Source organism: Neofelis nebulosa, chromosome 4 (genome assembly GCF_028018385.1).
Source record: "Neofelis nebulosa isolate mNeoNeb1 chromosome 4, mNeoNeb1.pri, whole genome shotgun sequence".
In the NCBI taxonomy this organism is placed as follows: domain Eukaryota; kingdom Metazoa; phylum Chordata; class Mammalia; order Carnivora; family Felidae; genus Neofelis; species Neofelis nebulosa.
The window spans coordinates 17,182,936-17,203,636 of NC_080785.1; the positions used below are offsets into that span (position 1 = coordinate 17,182,936).

At 41.0% G+C, this 20,701-nt stretch overlaps 1 protein-coding gene across 2 annotated transcripts in view; it reads left to right on the plus strand.

Moving 5' to 3' along the window:
* Window positions 1-12,132, plus strand: part of PTN (pleiotrophin) — a 100,772-nt gene extending 88,640 nt beyond the window's left edge. The window contains exon 5 of one of the 2 annotated variants that reach the window (XM_058724169.1): window positions 11,401-12,132. In XM_058724169.1, coding sequence (XP_058580152.1) covers window positions 11,401-11,456 — 56 coding nt within the window. In that variant the 3' untranslated portion in view covers window positions 11,457-12,132. The remainder of the gene's footprint in view (window positions 1-11,400) is intronic. The other variant, XM_058724168.1, reaches the window with a different exon arrangement.
* The last annotated feature ends 8,569 nt before the right edge of the window (window positions 12,133-20,701 follow it).

Consider the following 20,701-nt stretch of genomic DNA (forward strand, 5'->3'; position numbering starts at 1 on the left):
ACAATTCAGAGCTAAAATAATGACTACATATTGGAGTAAACGGTCTTAACTAAAGAACCAAGTGGTAGAGAAACCAGGGAAAGCTTCTTGGAGAGGTAAGTTTTTGAACTTGGTCTTGAATATAGAGCAGGAGCTAGCCTTGCTAGTTTCTAGATAAAACAAGGGCAAGTGCAAAGTCCCTGGGGCCAAAAAGAGCTTGTTTTATTCAAGGACTAGAAGAGAGATCAGTGTGAACATTTGCTAGACTTCCCTTCCCAAGCATTAGGTTGTTGCCTGCCTGCAGGACTGGCTCCTCGGGTAAGACCGTTCCTCTGTAGTGAGTGAGTCTTTGCCTCTCTCGACGCTGAGCCTCTTGAGGGCAGGAGCCACATCTCATCCACCTTTTAAGGGGCTACGTCTCATAGTTCCTAGTCCATGAGAGGAATTCAGTGAATAGTGCTGATTTGAAGGAATGAATCAATGCTGCATTGTCCTGGTCTGGCTCACATCATTTATTCACTCCCTTCAAGGGTAGAGAAATCACTGTCGAGGCACAGTTCACGCACCTGGAAGAGGAGTCATGGAGATGGTTTACTCCCTTCCTTATGGAAGAAATTTTCGTCTTTATTGCTGGGACAGGTGGGAGAACTAGGAACTATAAATATTTGCAGGGTGTATTTCACACTGTGGGTCTGGTTTCATCTCCCTTGGTAAACTCCGCACACAGCCTCATTAGTTGTGCACACACAAAACAGCTATATAATAATTAGTATTAAGGAAGGGTGAATAATAGAACTGTTCACACAAATTAGTTACTGGGTTGAGGGACCTTCTTTTTTTTTACGCCCCTGAAGCTTTTTTTTTTTTACATTTCTCCCTTCTAACTTCTGGACTCAGAACTTCTGCTTCGTGTTTTAAGTTGTGGCTTTCGTCATCAACGTTTTTGAGCAACTTAAAACTAGTTCCTATTTATTAAGTATTTATAAGGCGACGGGCATTGCGCTGAGCTCTTGGTGTGCCATGTCTCACTTCATCCCCGCAGCAGCCCCAGAGAGTTCTCGCATTTTACAAACGGGGCGCTAAGGTGGCAATTTGCAGCAGGTCTCCCAGCCCGTGAGGGGTCAGGTTTGAACTTGAACTCAGTCCTTTGGCCGAGTTCTGTCATAGTAGAGCTTCCCATCTGAGTGCTCCCTCTGGCATCTCTTGGGATATTCTGAACGAAACTAGTAATTTTGGAGTGTGTTTCTACGGGAACCCTACAACATTACCAGAAGCATGTTTGGGGTCATTTATGATTGAGTCCTGTTAGGTAGTTTTTGGCTCAAGCCTGTCTCTGTGTAGTAAGTGCGCTTAAGCAAAGAACGAGCTTTGTGCTCCATTTCACAGGCTGGGGTCCTCCAAAGGGGCTCCCTTCCTCTAGAGTTAGACCTAGCAGTCCAGTGGAGCCCGTTAGCCAGCGGCCTCCCAGGCCGGACCCCGAGCTGGATTCAGGATTGCCTCCTTGTCCCTGTGAGTCACAGTGACGCTGGTGTCTCAGCACAAGGATCTGAGGCACTGCTGTCCGGTAATCAGTGAGGCCACTTCCCACACTCAGTGACTCCAGCCGGCTTTGCGCGGATGCAAGGCCTCTGGGAACCCGCAGGGAAATCAAAGCCGTCTGGCTGTTCCTCGGCACAGGAGGCAGGGAAAAGGCAAAAGGAAAGGCTTTTCCCAGAGGGGTAAACAAAATTTGTACAAGAGCTCATCAGAAATGCTAAGAGCAAAAAGCAGGTAAAGATGTTCCCAGTGTCCCACTTCTCAGGCACACAGGAGACGAGACCCGGAGCAGTTGACTGTAGGTTGCCATATTCATTGGCTCGTGCAAGGCTTTCGATTATTATTATCATTAATAGAAACACCTATTTTCAGATCTTTACCCAGACACACAAAAGCATTAAGTTAAGCTGCTGTGCAGGCTTCTTTCTAAAAAGAAGTTTGGGGGCACCTCTTCAGGTCTGACCTTTGCTGCTGCTAGAGTCAGAGCACTGGGTACATGGGGGCGAGAGGAATCAGGCAGCAGAGAAATCTGGAAGACATGTATGGAGATGGGCGAACTGGTAACTGCAGGGAGCGTGTGCAAAACTAACAATGGGCATAAAATCCTGTATTTCATACTACCAAAGTCACATACTTAAATGATACATATTTAAAATTCTGGACGACTCGTTTAGGACACCAAAAAACTCACATGCGTTTTGACCTCTGTGACTAATGAGGGCGCTCTGAAAGCTATACAAAAATGAAAACGAGATATCCAGTTCACTGATGTATGCGTTACCTGGCACTCGTGTAACAAAGTACCTCAGCCTGTGTGAGTTCAACAACAGAAATTTATCTTTGCACGGTTCTGTAAGCCAGAAGTCTGAGATCAAGGTTTCTGTGGGGTTGATTTCTTTCCAAAGGTCATGTGGGAATGATCTGTTCGGGCCTCTTTTTTCGACTCATAGATGGTCGTCTTGTCCCTGTCTTCCCATAGTCTTTTCTCTACGTGTGTCTGTTCAAATTCCCTCTTCTTCTGAGGACACCAGTTATATCCGGTTAGGGCCCACCGTCATGACCTCATTTTAGCTTGATTACCTCTGTAAGGACTGTCTCTCCAAATATGTTCACATTCTGAGGTGTGAAGGTCAGGCATTCGATATGAAATTTTGAGGGGGACGTGATTTGGCCCCTAACAACTGATTCATAACACCTGACATGTAGAAGCTGTTGGAGCCTAGAAGAAAAATCTATGGGGAAGCAAATAAGAAACGATCGAAGGAGCCTTCCCTACTGAAATTTTAAGTGTTTCAGACTTGAAACTTCCCCCCTTTGACAGAAACCAAAATCTGATCTTCCAGTAGCACTGGTAATGTAATGTTAAACATCAGCAAATCCTGGTGTGCTAAGTGGGAACTACTTATTATTGGTTATAATAATATACTTCATTTCTGGCCTAGGCTACCAATACAATTGATAAGACTTGATCATATGATAAATTTTCTATCTGTGCCCTCATTACCGCAGAAACAAGCTTTGGAACATTTACATATCATCTCAAGAATAAATGTTCTTCTTTCCGGTCTCTGACGTAGGCCTCAGAAATGCATGCTCTTGGGGCGCCTGGGTGGCTCAGTCGGTTAAGCATCCGACTTCGGCTCAGGTCATGATCTCACGGTCCGTGAGTTCGAGCCCCGCGTCGGGCTCTGTGTTGACTGCTCAGAGTCTGGAGCCTGCTTCAGATTCTGTGTCTCCCTCTCTCTCTGACCCTCCCCCGTTCACGCTCTGTCTCTCTCGGTCTCAAAAAAAAATAAACATTAAAAAAAAAATTAAAAGAAATTCATGCTCTTGCATGTACAAACACACATTCTCAAAGCTACCTATACAAAATCATATTTTCTTTGCAGTTTCCCTTGCATTAGTTATATTTGTTATTTGCCTCGCTTCAATTTTATTCCGTACTTAAAAACATTTTTCGCCAAAGGTGAAAGGGACAAAATTTAGCGGCTCAATAGCGAATTCACACACGTACCCACAGCTTTTGTTTTCTTTCTGTAACTGTACACGAGTGAGAACATCCTGGATTAAAGGCCTTACAGATGAAGCAGCTCTGATCCCCTTCCTCACTACTCTTCTCTCCTGTGACTCAGAGGGAAAATCCCCACCCGTGTTTAGCGGTTGTGACACTTGCACACAAATGAGTAGATGTAGCTAATACGTGAGGGCGATGTAGACGTGTTGAACTAAAAATAGGGGTTGCAGTTGAGGATTCTCTACCTGGTGTCACGTACATATAGTATGGTCAGATCAGAGAGTGACCTTGACACACTCATGACTCTACCAAACAAAGAAAGTGCATCCTCAATCTTGGGTTGGGGAAGCCAATGGGTATCTCAGTTGCTTCCTTATTTAAAGAAAGCAGAATGGACAGACAGAAGGGAAAAGTGGCTGCAAAGGCTGTAGAGAGGAGTCTTGGGGTGAAGGGAGAAGGTGTATTCTACCCATACTGGGTGAGTTGCTTTGGAAAGTAATCGACCCATTTAGTGCCTTTCATTAAGCTTCTTCTGTACGGTTGACGAAATCATTTCCTCATCTCCTCCATTAAGCATTCAATTAAATCTACATGACTCACCGGTGTTTTCATAGTTGAACTTTCTATTGTGAGGAGGTGCAGTTCACTGCAGAGTCTCCTCTCACAGTAAGTGGGGGCAAGACAGAGATTCCTCGCAGGGGCCAGACATGTTTGGTTGGTATGTAGACGGAAGCCATACTGTCTTTTATAGATCACATAGTGTCACATCTACTTGATGGCAGAAAGCACATGTGTAGGAGGACAGATGGTTGAGACGGAGTGGGAGGGTACGAGTGGACAGTGAGGTAAAGAGCAGGGATCAGCATGTGGGAGCATCAATGAGCAGTTGTTTGTATGTGTGTATTCCATTCACAGTCCTAGAAGTAAGTGCCCTGAGTCGATAACAGAGGAAATAAAGTGGTATTTAAAAAAAAAAAAAAAGAAATCAAAGAAGAAACAACAAAATTATTGCACAGACTTCGGACTAAACAGATCTGATTTTTAAATAGAAATTTTTTTCCTATATTGTCAACATAATCTGTGCTGCCCCAATTTAAACTGAAATGTGGGGAATTTAATGAAGGAGGCCTAGCCAAGTAGGACCTGGATTCTAGGCGGATCACCGAGTTGTACAGTCACGATTCAACAAGCCTTATTATTGGTCCTGAGCAACAGCTAGTTGATGTGAGGGATCACCTATTTCGGGTAACTGGGCAGCTAAACCTTGAAGCACAGGCGAGTTCCTTTAAATAGGTTTATGAGACATCGAGAGGATGGTGGTGATATCCAGTCCTGTGGACCTATTTACATTGTGCCTGTACGGTTTGACAGTGATAGGATCCTTTCCCCTCCCTCAGTTCCCATGATGTATTGAGCGAGTCTCCAAAGGTTAGCTTCTGCAGTCTGTCTCACATGCCTCCAGCCGGCCTCCTGCTCTCTGCACCTGCGGTGTCCATTTCTGACTGCCCATAGCTTCCTCCTATATGAATTTTACCTGTTAGAAGGTGAAAATCTCTTTTTTTCTATTCCAACCGACAATTCCTCCTATTGGCTTAATGGCCCAAAGCTACTTTATTTAAGTCAGTAGCAAACAGAGTTTAACTCACTGTAGTTAAAATCCGGGCTCTGCTCAACCATTTCATCTCTCCATTCCTTTTTATCTGTTCTGTATGCTCAGCAGGCCCTCTGAAAAAAGGGAATCAGGGCAAAGCATTTTGATAAGAAAATGAGATAAGCTTATTCCAGAATTCTCAACCCTTCTGCCTCTTTGAATAACTTCTCCCCTCAAGTTCGCTGAAAACCTTTACATGGATTTCTTTTAAGACCTACTCCCCCAACGCTTTTCCTCTCAGATTTCCTGACTATTGAAAAAGGGAGGGAGTGTTTACTCACACTAGCTTCATGGCAATCCTGTTCCTAGAAGGGCCTGTGATAGGCAGAAAAGAGATGATGCATGCTGTTTGATTATTTGCTTTTTGAGAACAAATTTGCTGTGATGGGGTCCAACATAAGTCACTGACGAGAATGTAAGTGAGTACTGCCTTTCAGGAAAGAGAGATGTCAGTACATATCTGGAGCTTTCCAAGTGCCCTGCCCTTTGGTCCATTAGATCCTCTTTAAAAATCCTTACTAAGGCAAAACATTGTAATATAATGATTTGTCTACCAAAAACATGCGCCGCATCATTATTGTAACAAAAAGTGAGTACAAGCTAACTGACCAACAAAAAAGGGAAGGTCACGAAACATACGGGATGGAATGTCATAAAGGAATACTACATCATCATGTTTCAAAGTACATGCAATGGTATGGGAATTAACAGTAGGAGGCTTAGTATAAAGTATCAACTGTCAATATATTCCTACTAAAAGTATACATATGTTCATTGAAAGAAAACATAAATAGAACCCGCTGTGAAAAGTGCTATTTCTGTATCGTGAAACTATGGGTAATTTCTGTTAACACATATATGTTTCTTTACTTTCTATTTAACAGTGGGGTGACTGGGTGGCTCAGTCATTTGAGTGTGCCATTCTTGATTTTTCCTCAGGTTATGACTCCAGGGTTGTGGATCCCAGCATGTGGGAACTCACATGCTCCCTCTCTAAAATTAAAAAAAAAAAAAAAAAGTTTTTAAGAAGAAATTCTTTGATCTTCAGGCTAGGTGTTCTATAGACATTATTTTTTTCCCCTAGTAAGTAATTCTCCCTCTGGATACTCTTTTACATCATATGCATCTACAATGTCATAATAAACTACGAGGAAGAGAAGTAGGCACTGAAGCCATAAAAATAGCTCCCACATACTCATGACTTTTAAAATAAATGTGTACCTGTAGAGTACTTTACAGTTTTGAAAGACACTCACATAAAGCAATCTTGAAATCTATGAGAAACTCTATGAGAGCAGAATTTTGTCTTGTTTGCCATTATATCCCAGGATCTAGAATGGTGTCAGGGATATACTGGATATAGGGTATATAGGGTGTATATTTGCTAGGTTAACAGATGAATGCTGTTTGAACAGTGACGGTCAAGTAGGATCTTAGCGATTGTCATCTCACATGATATTCATGATGGCCCTCTGAAGTGGATATCCTCAGTTCTCTGAGGACTTGGTTCTTAGTATGATTTTAATGGTACTTCATTGTTTCCTCATTGCCCTACTAAACAAATGGCCATGATGCCACTTATTACTTGAGGATTTGTGTTTTGTTTTGTTTTGTTTTGTGGTGTGTGTGTAGAGAGCATGAGGGAGGGAGAGTGAGGGAAGGTGAGAGTCTTAAGTAGGCTCCGTAACAGCACAGAGCCCAATGTGGGGCTCAATCCCAAAACCTTGGGATCATGACCGGAGCTGAAATCAAGAGTCAGATGCTCAACTGACTGAGCCACGCAGGTGTCCCTTACTTGAGGATTTTGTTTTCTATCAGAATTTTTTAACTGTGTATGTTCAGAATTTATTGTCCCATGACTCATTAATTGCTGTGTGTTCCTACTGCCTCTTTTCTCTGCTGTCCGTACTTGCTATGCGTTGTGGGAATCTTCTCGACTAGATCTTGAGGTTTCTAGATAGAATACGGTCAAGATGGCACTCCAGGTGCTGAGATTCATAGCAATAAGAGGAGCCTGAATCTTTTCTAGAGTATTTCTTAAAGTCTTCAGACTTTCTGAACACTGTCAAATATATCTTAAAATAGCCTGTTTCTTTTCAAATTATACACCTACCAGGAGAGAACGATGAGTACTATCTTCCATCACCTCAAAAACTGGCCAGAGCAAGAATGAAAGTTAAAACACACCAAGGGCATCACTGTGGGTTTTCAATGCAATGGTGTCCCGGTGGGGATCGTCCAAGGGAACAAAACAAGTCACTTTTTCAGGCAGGTGCCCTTTGTGTTCGCATTTCCACAATGGCTCCTTTCCTGTTTGTATCCACTTCAGCTCCACAGCCTCAGTTCAGGTGGGGTGGAGTGACATGTAGCCTGGGGTCTTATTTGATGTGTGGCCTGTATGTACTTCTTTCCCTTGACCTGGCTCTTTTCACTGTGAACTAAGGTTCCCTACTGTTTGACATCAGGGCACTGATCGCATTGGCTCTTCAAACCTTTGAGAGTAGCTGCTACGTGACTCTGTTACAAAGCGCGTGCTTTACCCTGCTGTAGCCCTGCCCCAGGCCTATTCACGACCCTCATTCTCAGCAGATTTCTCTCCCCGTCCCCTTGATAGGCTACTAAAACGGGACTTAACTTTTACTCGCAGAGTTAAATCAGTCTTCTCTTTTAAAGACAAGAAAAAGGGTGGAGAAATTGGGGTAACTCTCACATATATATGTTTGTAATTTTATTCTTCATAAACTATCTTTAAAGTTCTGAAATGTGGCAAGATTTTGATTGAATCCACACTCCTTCCTTCCCTTGAGAAACAGTCCTTTCCTATAGGCTAATTGACTCTTTGTTTCCCATCCAAGTGGTCATTTCTTCACTTTGATGCAGCACGTATTTCAGGAGCACTTATTATATGCTCAGCACTGAAGACACAGATGGAAGAAACAGATTTGGTCTCCTCCCTCACAGGAAGGGGGAAAGGCATATCGAATAATTAGATACAAAATTAATAGTTCAATTCTCATTTTGGAATAGCAGTGAGAGGCACATGGAAGTATCCAACCCACAGGTAGATGGAACCTGCTTAGTTTGGGAGTTCTGGGAAGGCTTCCTTGAAGTGAGAACGAGTAGATGTTGGCTAAGCCGAGTTGAGGTGACAGGAAAAATAGGAAGAGAGAAGGCAATGTGTAAAGGCTGAGGTGAAAATAAGCAAGGAAAACTCAAGGAACTGCCACCAGGAAGATGAGGGCATGGTGAGCCAGTGAGGCACGTGTTGTTGCCACGTTAGAGATTTATGCCCTTCACTGAAGAGTTGCATGTGCTAGGCACTGTGCGAGGGGCTAGGGAAGTAACTGTGAGTTGGGATTCTGCCCTTGCACAGCTTGTGCTTAGGGGCAATTACAGGATCAGTGATGAGTGCTCTGAGAGAGGAAATCAAGAGAAAACGTTTCTCTGAAGGCCAAAGACTAGGGGAGAAAAAGAATGGTGTGCTCCAGGAAGTGAAATAAGCACAAGTGTAGAGACTCTGTTCAAGGGAGGTGACTGAATTACAAAAATAAAACCAATTCCATTTGCTACACATGTGATGATCATTGGAGGCAGTGCTGTGTTGTGTGAGGAGGTCCAGGAGTTGGAGAAGGACCCCTCATCTGATCTATAGCTGGATCACTGTGGACCTGGACAAATGACTGATACTCCTTGGTGTCTATTTCTTCATCAACTACATAGGAAAGTTGGACCAGGTACCTTCCAGATTGTAGATTCCATGATCCTATAGAAAAACCCTCATGTACAGTGGGTAAAGCCTGAGAGGTTGTTCCCAAGCTTTTGAGGTCACAGAGATGAGTAGGTAACAACATTCATTTAGTCTGTCATTAAAATGTACACAAAAGTCACCCCAGAACTGCGTTTGTTTGGAAGCAGTATCACCAACCTAACTTTCTTCTTTATTCTCAAAAATTTGAGTACGTTTTTAGGTGAGAAACCAAGCTGACCTTCTGCAGATAGAAATTTGTCTTTCTTGCCCTTATTTTTTACTGCGGTCTCCTCCCTTTTCTACTTGGACTTGAACTTAAGGTGTGCAGTGTGTCAAAGCAGTGCCATGGTGACTTGCCAATGACGTCAAAAACATGGCTTTGGTTGGCGTTGTGCAGATTACATGGGCAAGTGGTCGATTTCTTTGTATTTAGCAAGTTGTCAGTTAATGAATATAAAATGCCGGCCTTCACCAGTAAGGAATTTGGAGAAATTGAGAACATGGAAACTAAACCTGGATCCCAGCTGACACCCTAGATTGTTCTCTGAGGATACCTTTCTAACAGAAAGCTGTTGTTTAAAATGTCGACCAAAGACTGGGAATTATTAAACATTGAGATGTGATCTGTTTGGACATTAAACAGAAAACCTTCTTGGACTTTATAGATATCTTTGAACGTGGAGGTTCTGGTCATCTTACCTTTCATGGGTCAAAAGGAGAAGACATTTATAATGACAAGCAAAAACAGAGTGAAAGTTCAAAGTCTCTTCAGTTTAGGTGGAAAGCTGAGGATAGGCATGGACAAATGAATATTTGTGAGCAGCAATTTAGCGGGATTTTAGCAACTCCTGACATAATTGTGTATGGCACCCCTTACAGCTTGAGTAAAGGGAGCTTAGGACAATTACCTTGTACCTTACGCTACCTCACCTAGTATATGATGGACTTGAGAACTTATCAGAAGAAGTGGGGAGGATAAAAATAGAAAAGGTTCAAGCTCCAAGTTTTACAATATGTGATTGGTATTATGTCCCCTCTCATTATAAGCCTTAGGCCCCTCTCATACACAGGCCTTGTGATCCAGTGAATAGTCCCTGTTGGCCATCGTGTGTGTCCCAGTATTCCTCTGTTGTTTAGCACATTCGATGACCTCAGCCAATGGGTCTTGGGGATGATTAATTATACAGAGAAATTACCTCTTGTTTTTAGCAGGTTTCATTAGTGTGGTAATAGACCAACCTTAATTGAGCACAGGCTATTATGCCATCTTCTGTTCTCAGGGGATTTTAGTCAACTCATTTAATTTGGATATTGACCCTGCACATGCCCGTTCGCAAGTGAGGAATCTGAGACACATGTGTGAATTAACTTTCAGGGAGTCTCAGAGTCACTTAGTGATGGACCAAAGACTTAGACTCCAGCACTGTGACTCCAGAGCCTGTACCTAACCCCTGTGTTTCTACCACTACTGTGGACCAAACAGGAAGAGGATCTTAAAAACATTTAGCAATAGCCTTTCACTTGCTAGCCTAGTGATCTGACCATTCTCGTTTGTGGAGCCAAAGCTGTCATGTCCTATTCTACACTGAATCCTCCTAGGCCTAGGAAGAGGGAGACAGCAAGATGATTGAATGGAAAAGGATGGAGTATTTTGATTTCAATCCTCATGGTTTTACTTCCGTGGGTTAGCCCAGGTTGGTACATTCCATTTGCTTCATCCACAACTAGGATACTCTGCAGAATCAAAGCTCCGTGTAGTTCTTCATGTATGAGTAGCTGGCAAATATATAAGCAAAGGCCAAATCAGGAGAGGAAGCTATCAGGCCAAATGCTTATCAACAGCCCCATGGAAAGGGCATGTGGAGAGTGAGGGGCCGAGCAGAGCTTTTGTAGCTCTCCACTGAGCAGTGTCCTGGTACATTCTCCCAGGGAGGTCTGCTGTGTTTCTGTTTTCTAAGTAGGACCCTAAGATAGTATTTGGTGTATCAAATGGGGGCAACTAATAAGATGACGGGTATTTGCAGGTGTTTACATGAAGGCAGGCTCTATTACTCTTGCCTGTTCTCCTAGGCACTCTCACACACCGTACCTTCTCTACCCATCCAATCCTTTCATTTCTGGACAATTATAGTTGACTCATGACCAATAAGGGTCCATTTAGAGGTGATTTTTTTAAAGAATACTGTAAGTGTGTTCTATCAATAACATTTTTTTCTGTAGCTTGCTTTGATGTAAGCATATAGAATATAGCATATATAACATATACATTATGTGTAAATTGACTGTTTATGTTATTGGTAAGGCTTCCAGTCAACAGGTAAATTTGGGGGGAAGTCCAAAGTTTTATGAGCATTTGCAACTACATGGGGGTTTGGTGCTCCTGACCCTAGCATTGTTCAAGGGTCACCTGTATAAGAAAAGTGCCCCCCTTGTTTGCTAACGTGATGCTTTTTTCTCTGTTTTTAATCACAGCAGAATCTAAGAAGAAGAAAAAGGAAGGCAAGAAACAGGAGAAGATGCTGGACTAATGCCGTCTTCTTGGACCATGAAAAGGACATCAGCAAAAAGGAGCAGTTAACTATTGCATTTATACCCACGTAGGCTTTGTATTCAAAAATTATCTATAGCTAAGTACACAATAGGCAGAAACAAAAGAAAAATTTTGTAGTAGCATTTTGTAAAATGTATACCATAGTACCACTAGGGGCTTATAATAAAGGACTGTAATCCTATTTAGAAAGTTGACTTGTAGTACATGATAAATGGTAGAAAACTGAGGTAAGTTTTTTGAAGTTATGTGATATTTTACATTTAAAATCTTTTTTTTTTTTTACCTTTTTTTCTTTTGGCAGCAATTTATGTGTTATGACCATGTAAACTACTTTTCTCGTTAGATAAATTTTTCACCTAGACTTTTTTTCCCAATTGAGAAAAATATATACTAAACAAAGCAGCAATAAAATATAATCATCCTATCTGAGGAAAATATCTTCTGCCAATGGATCTTTTAAAACAAACTTTAGTCCACAAAATGGAGGGAGGGGGCAGAGCATGCCCTACTTCAATGTTGACTTTTTTTTTTTTTTAAAGAAATGCATGAAAAGAAATTCGCTTTGGCAGGAACATTTGTTTTCTTAATGAAATTATTTTTCCTTCTGAGGAAAAAAAAGACTAGGAAAATAAATCAAGGTGATTCTGGAAAAAGTTGCTTTTGTGTGCAATCATTTGATATTGTAACCCTCCTGCTTTGTCCCCCACACTCCCCCAGTCAACCTGTTAGCAGTGAGAATTTATCATACAAACTAAATTCCTCTTGGGCACAATTTTATAGAGGATTTTTGTATATGTAGTATATATGTAGATCTGTAGAGTTTAACTATCCGTTTTTGGTACTGCAGAATTGAATAAAAGTCCCAAAATAATCTAGAGTTGGATGGAACAGAAAAACCCTTCTCTTACGTACAATATGCATGGACTGCACAATCCAAATCAGGAACAGAGTAACATATGCAAAATAGTAGAGTCTATACACGAAGAATTCCTACTCTATTATCTGCCGTATGTACCAAGATATCCACCAAGGATTACTTGTACAACTCCCTTATCTGCTGGGTTCCGAGTACAATCTTTAAGTAAACAAGTCAATGCTTTTATTATCCAGGGCGATGACACCTCAGAAATCCGCGGGGATTAGCTTCAACGTATTACTCTTGAAAAAGCCACCTCTACTTTTCAAGGGGCAAGTTTATCGCTTTACATCTGCCTACCAAGCTAACTCCAGGTCCGCTTCCAGAAATAATGGTTTCCACATACCTTAGGGTAGCCGTAAAATAATCACAAACTGGTCTAATGATGCCACTAAAAAGTCTTCAAAGCTAAACTGGCCTGCCATCTGGTCGAAGACTCCACTTGAGCTAGAAATGTCGAGGGGGTTCCTGTCTCCTAAGGCAAAGCCCAATGCCACTGGGGAGGAGAAGAAGAACACATTATGGACCGGTGCTTAATAAAAGAGTATCTTGTAAAGAGCAAAGGACAGAAACGTGAATGCAGTCCTTTTACAAGAGGCCTTTAATAGGAAAAAATTCTCCTGGGGATGGATGGAGGAGAAGAAAAGGCATTATTTTGAGTGGGTTGTTTTTTTTTTTTTATAACAAGTCCCATAAGGATAGAGATATGGAAGAGTCTGCAGCAAATTTTGTTAGCCTCTCGCCTTATATTGCTCCTCTGTCACCCTTGAGCCGAAACAGCAGCTCATGAATCAGCAATGAGCTCAGGTAACCTCGAACAAAATCTCCCCAAGGAAAAGCAGCCCCGTAAGTGATCGCGGCATCCCCTTCATTCACAGGGTGTGGAGGATGCATTCCTAACAAACTCTACAATAATATTCCAAGAGTTGGAATGCTAACTACCATTGCACAGGCTGTGAAGTTCAACTTCCTCTCAGTCTTGAGAATTACTCTACCCCAGCCCCCAGCTTAAAACATCTTGCCGAATCTCGCTGAAGTACGGAACGCATAAATACAAAAGGACAAGCTCCCAAAGTCACTGATGCTCACCAACTGAAGCAAACAGACCATGGTCAGTGATTTCATAGGGTATCCCAGCAAGCTCTCTTCCCAAATGTTCTGAGTTTTATCCACTTTACCCCAAAGTTTACTTAGCCTTGAGGCAGGAAGGCAAAATATAAAATCAGCTGCAAAAGAAAAAGAGGCTTGGGAAGATGGCAGAGTGAGAGGGCCCCAAGTTCACCTCATCCCACATTTACAACTAGATATCATTCGTATCCAATAAGTAAACCAGAGAGCAATCCAAGACTGGCAGAATAAACCCTGCAACTAAATGTAGAGAAGAAGCCACACTGGAGAGGTTAGGAAGGCCAGCAGCAGTGGCTGGGAGCTGACTGCAGGAGGTAGGGAGCTGTGGGCACAGAGAGAGGAAAACAAGGAAGCCCACGAAGGGAAAGTGAATCCCCTTAACATCCGGCCTTGACAACCAGAGGGGTTGAATTCTAGGAGTTTGTATAACCAGTGGGACTTGGGAGTCTGGAGCTTTAAGAGCTGACTTATTAGGTGAGCCAGGAGTGATAGCCAGGTCCCCGTCCCTAGAGACACAGCAGCCAAGGAGAGGCCACAGAGAAGCCACCGTTTGCACAGCAGGAGGGAGATGTGTTTATACTAATTTCGAGAATGTTGGGGGGGACTTCTCTGGGAACAAAGGAGCTGGCAGGCACCATTTTCCTTCCCTATCCCCCCAGCATAAACAGAGCCACCTGGGGGAGATGGCAGTGCACAGAAACTTGCTACCTAGCCCTCTAGCAGTATGCCCTGCCCTTGAGTTCTCCTGAGGACTCACCCACTCCAAATGTGCTGGCCTGGGCCCTGAGCTCCGCGCAGCAGCGGTGCCTGGGGGATACGGCCCCGGACCATCAGCTCAGTGCAAATTTTGCTAACACCACTGCCCTGCCCTGAGGCCCTTTTGTGGTCCTGCCTCCTCAGAACCTGCTTCCTTCACTCTCCCTAACGTCACAAAGAGCAAGCACAGCCCACAACAGAGAGTCTGTGCAGATGTGTGGACTGAAAGGAAAAGGGACTCAGGACACAATGGCAGGACACGAGCAGTATAGATAGGAGGCTCCTCCCAAGTCCCAGGTTCTGGTGAATGGGATACAATGCACGGCCCAGCACTACAGGACCTCGTCATCGTAAAGCCACTACTTGTGAGAGCAGACAACATAGCTGACTTCCTAACACACAGGAAAAACAGACATGGACAAGATGAGGAGACAGAGAATTATGTCCCAAAAGAAAGAAAAGGACAAAATAAGGGCAGAAGGTGTATGTACACAAAACAGAAATAAGTAACATGCCTGATACAGAATTTAAAGTAATGATCATAAAGATATTCACTGGACTTGGAAAAGGGTGGAAGATATCACTGAGACCCTGACAGATAAAAAAATAACCTATCAGAGATGAAGAACTCAATACATGAAATTAAAAATACAATCGATGGAATAACTAGTAGACTACAGGAAGCAGAGAAACCCATCCGTGACCTGGAGGATAGAGTAATGGAATCGATCTGAAGAGAAGAGAGACAAACAAATACTGCATAATGAGATTAGATGTAGAGAACTCAGTGTAATAATATTCACATTATACAGATGCCAGAAGAAGAGAGGGAAGGGGTGGGGGTGGGGGAACAGTAAAATGTTTTTGAAGAAATAATAGCTGAAAACTTTCTGAATCTGGAGAGGGAAATACAGATCCAGATTCGGGAGTGAGAGAGATTCCCCCAACAAATGCAACCCAAACGTGTCCACACCGAGACCCATAATAATTAAAGTGGCAAAAAATAGTGATCAAGTATGAATTCAAAGTTTCCAAGAGAAAACAAGGCAGATACATACAAATGAAACCCCGTAAAGCTATCAGTTGATTTTTCAGCAGAAACTTTGCAGGCCAGAAGGGAGTCGCATGATGTATTTAGTGGTGAAAGGGAAAAATGTGCAACCAAGGATACAGCAAGCTTATCTTTCCCAATAGAAGGAGAGATAAAGAGTTTCCCAGACAAAGAGAAGTTAAAATAATTCATGACCATTAAACCAGCCCTACAAGAAGTGTTAGGGGGACTCGGTGAGTGGCAATCAAAAACCCTAAGAAAGAGTAAGAAAAATAGGAAGCACAAAGGCAAAAAAAAAAAAAAAAGAAATTAACTCTGTGAAAATCAGTCAAGTGAAGCAAAAAATAAAAGGATGTAAAATATGATACCAAATATCTGAAATGTGGAGGGGAGAGTAATACAGAATGAGTTCAAAATTAAGTGACCATCAGCTTAATATAGACTGCTATATGCAGAAGATGTTATATATAAACCAAAAGGTAACTACAAGTAAAAAAAAAAAAAAAAGTGATACGCAAAACTAGGAAGGAATCCAAGTATATCAATAAAACCAGCAAACCATGAAAGAGAGAAAAAGGATCAGAGAAAAACTGCAAAAACAAGTAACAAAATGGCAATAAATACATATCTATCAATAATTATTTTGAATGTGGGGTGCCTGGGTGGCTCCGTTGATTAAGCATCCAACTCTTGATTTCGGCTCAGGTCATGATCTCATGGTTTCTGAATTCCAGCCCTGTGTCAGGCTCTGCATTGACAGTGCATAGCCTGCCTGGGATTCTGTCTCCCTCTCTCTCTGCCCCTCTCCTGCTGTTGCTCTCTTTCTCTCTCTCTCTCTCTCAAAAATAAATAAAAATTTAAAAGTAATTATTTTGAATGTAAACTGACTAAATGCTCCCATCAAAAGGTATAGGGTGACAGAAGAGATTTTAAAAAAAGCAAGATTCATCTATATGCTGCCTACAAGAGACTTATTTCAGAGCTAAAGACATCTACAGATTGAAAGTGAGGGGATGGAGAATCATGCAAATGGATGTCAAAAGCTAGAGTAGCAAAATTTCTATCAGAAAAAAATAGCCTTTTAAAACAAAGTCTGTAAAGAGAGACAAAGAAGGACACTATATAATAAAAGGGAACAATCCAACAAGAAGATATAACAATTGTAAATATCTATACACCCAAATACATAAAGCAGCTAATAACAAACATAAAGGAGCTGACCAATAGTATTACAATAATAGTAGGCGACTTTTACACCCCACTTACATTGATGGACAGGTCATCCAAACAGAACATCAACAAGGAAACATGGCTTTGAATGCACACTGGATTCGATGGAGTTAACAAATATATTCAGAATATTCCATCTTAAAACAGTGGAATACACATTCTTTCAAGTGCACATGGAACATTTTCCAGAATAGATCACATATGAAGCCACAAACAAGTCAATAAATTCAAAAAGGTCAAAGTCATATACCATCCATCTTTTCTGACCACAACATTATGGAACTAGAAATCAACCACAAGAACAAACCTGGAAAGAAAACAAATACATGGAGGTTAAATAACATGCTGCTAAACACTGAATGGGTCAACCAAGAAATTAAAAAAGAAATCAAGAAGTACATGAAAAAAAAAGAAAGAAAACGCAATGGCCCAAAACATTTGGGATGCAGCAAAAGGTGGTTCTAAGAGGGAAGTTGACAGCAGTACAGGCATACCTCAGGAACCAAGAGAAGTCTCAAATAAACAACCTCACCCTACACCTAAAGGAACTAGAAAAAGAACAAGAAGGGAAGCCTAAATCCAGCAGAAGGAAATAAATAATAAAGAATAGAGCATAAATAAATGATAAAAAAACAAAAATAAAAAATTGAACAGATCAATGAAACCAGAAGCTTTTTCTGAAATAATCAACAAAATTGATAAGCCTCTAGACAGACTCACCAAAAGAGAGAGAGAGAGAGAGAAAGGACTCAAACAAAATCACAAATGAAAGAGGAGAAATAACTAACAGCACAGAAATACAAACAATTGTAGGAGAATATTATGAAAGACTATATGCCAATAAATTAGACAACCTAGAAGAAATGGATACATTCCTAGAAACATAACCTACCAACACTGAATCAGGAAGAAATAGAAAATTTGAACAGACTGATTACTAGCAAGGAGATTAAATCAGTAATCAAAAAACTCCCAAGAAAAATTAAGTCCAGGACCCAACAGCTTCACAGGTGAATTCTACCTAAAATTTAAAGAAGAGTTAATATCAATCCTATTCAAACTATTCCAAACAAAAGAAGAAGTAAAACTTCCAAATTCATTCTACAAAGTAAATACCGCCCTGATACCAAAACCGGATAAAGACACCACAAACAATTACCAGACACTATGTCTGATGGACATAGATGAAAAATCTTCAACAAAATACTATCAAACTGAATCCAGCAATGCATTAAAAAAAAAAATCATTCACACAACACCCAGTGCTCATCCCAACAAGTGCTCTCCTCAATGCCCATCCAGTTTGACAATAAATTATAACAAATTAATTAACAAATTAATTAAAAAATCACTCACCACAATCAAATGGGATTTATTCCCAGGATGCAGCATGGTTCAGTATTTGCAAATCAATCAATGTGATCTATCACATCAATAAAAGAAAGGATAAAAACCATATGATAATTTCAATAGATGCAGAAAAAGCATTTGACAATGTACAGCATCTATTCATGATAAAAGCCCTCATCAAAGTGAGTTTAGAGAGAACATACCTCAACATAATAAAGGCCATATGTGAAAAACCCACCTATGTATGAAAAACTCACTCATATATTATGAAAACAACCCATAGATACGAAAAACTAACATCATCCTTAAAGGGGAAAAACTGAGAGCTTTCTCCCTAAGGTCAGGAACAAAACAAGGAGGTTTATTTACTCTCACCACTTTTATTCAGCATAGTACCGGAAGTCCTAGCCCCAGCAATTGAACAACAAAAACAAATGGAAGACATCCAAATTGGAAAGGAAGAAGGAAAACTTTCACTATTGGCAGATGACATGATACCGCATGTAGGAAACCCAAAAGACGCCACCAAAAAACTACTAGAGCTGCTAAACAAATTCAGTAAAGTCACCTGATACAAAAGTAAATGTGCAGAAACATGTTTTATTTCTATACTAATAATGGGCCAGAAGAAAGGGAAAGAAAATAATACCATTTACAACTGCAGCAAAAATAATACAATACCTGGTAATAAATCTAACCAAAGAGGTGAAAGACCTCTAGTCTGAAAACTATACAACACTGATGAAAAAAATTGAAGATGACACATAGAAATGGAAGGACACTCCAGGCTCACAGATTGGAAGAACAAGTATGGTTAAAATGTCTATACCACCCAAAGCAATCTACAGATTTAATGTAATCCCTACGAAAGTACCAACAGCATTTTTCATAGAAGTAAAACAAACAAACAAACAAACAATCCTGAAATTTGTATGGAATCCCAAATGGCCCCAAATAGCCAAGTTAATTTTTTTTAATTTTTTTTAATGTTTATTTATTTTTGAGACAGAGAGAGACAGAGCATGAACGGGGGAGGGTCAGAGAGACGGAGACACAGAATCTGAAACAGGGTCCAGGCTCTGAGCTGTCAGCACAGAGCCCGACGCAGGGCTCGAACCCATGGACCATGAGATCATGACCTGAGCCGAAGTCGGACGCTTAACCGACTGATCCACCCAGGCACCCTTAGCCAAGTTAATTTTTAAAAAAGAAAAGCAAAGCTGGTGGTATAATTCCAGACTTCAAGTTATATTACAAAGCTGTACTGATCAAAACAGTATGGTACTGGCACAAAAACAAACAAATTGATCATTGGAATAGATAAGAAAACCCAGAAATAAACCCACAATTATAGGGTCAATTAATCTTTGGCAAAACAGTAAAGAATATCCAATGGGAGAAGACAAGGCTCCAACAAGTGGTTCTGGGAAAACTGGTCAGCTACATGCAAAAGGAGGAAACTGGACTGTTTTCTTACACCATACACAAAAATAAACTCTAAATGGATTAAAGACCCAAATGTGAGACATGAAACCATAAAAACTCTGGAAGAGAACACAGGCAGTAATGTCCTAACATCAGTAGCAACATTTTTCTAGATCTATCTCCTGAAGCAAGGGAAATCAAAGGAAAAGTAAACTATTAGAACTACATCAAAATAAAAAGCTTCTGCACAGCAAAGGAAACAATCAACAAAACTAAAAGGCAACCTACAGAATGGGAGAAGATATTGCAAATGACGTATCCAATAAAGGGTTAGTATCCAAAATACATAAGGAACTTATAGAACTCAACACCCAAAAAACAAATAATCCAATTAAAAAATGGGCAGAAGACGGGAACGGACAGGTCTCCAAAGAAGACATACACATAGCCAACAGACACACGAAAATATGTTCAACATCACTTATCATCAGGGAAATGCCAATCAAAATCACAATGAGATGTCACCTCATACCTGTCAGAATGGCTAAAATCAAGAACACAACAAACAACAAACAACAAATGTTGGTGAGGATGTAAAGTAAAAGGAACCCTCGTGCACTGCTGATGGGAATGCAAACTGCTGCAGCCACTGTGGATAAGAGTATGGGAGTTCCTCAAAAAGTTAAAAACAGAACTACTCTAAGATCCAGCAATTACACTACTGGGCATTTACCCCAAGAATACAAAAACAGTAACCCAAAGGGATACATGCACCCCTATGTATATTGCAGCATTATATACAATAGCCAAATTATGGGAACAGTCCAAGTTTCCATTGATAGATGAGTGGATAAAGAAGAGGTGAGGTGTGTGTGTGTGTGTGTGTGTGTGTGTGTGTGTAATAGAACATTACTCAGCCCTAAAAAGAATGAAATCCTGCCATTTCCTACAACATACAGAGGATGTTGTACACGGTGTACATGTATGTATAACATACAACATGGATGGAGCTGGAGAGTATAATGCTAAACAAAGTAAGTCAGGGAAAGACAAATACCGTATGATTTCACTCATATGTAGAATTTAAGAAACAAAACAAACGAGCAAAGGAAAGAAAAAGCGAGAGAGGGAGGCAAACCGGGAAACAGACCCTTACGGAGAACAAACCGGTGGTGACCAGAAGGGTGACATAGGTGATGGGGACTGGGAAGGGCACTTGCCACGATGAACACTGGGTGACATGTGAAAGTGCTGAATCTCCATATTGTACACCTGAAACTAATATAACAGATATGCTAACTGTAGTAGTATTAAAATAAAATGAGATGAAAATCTGAAAAAGGAAAAACAGTTGCAATCCCTTAAG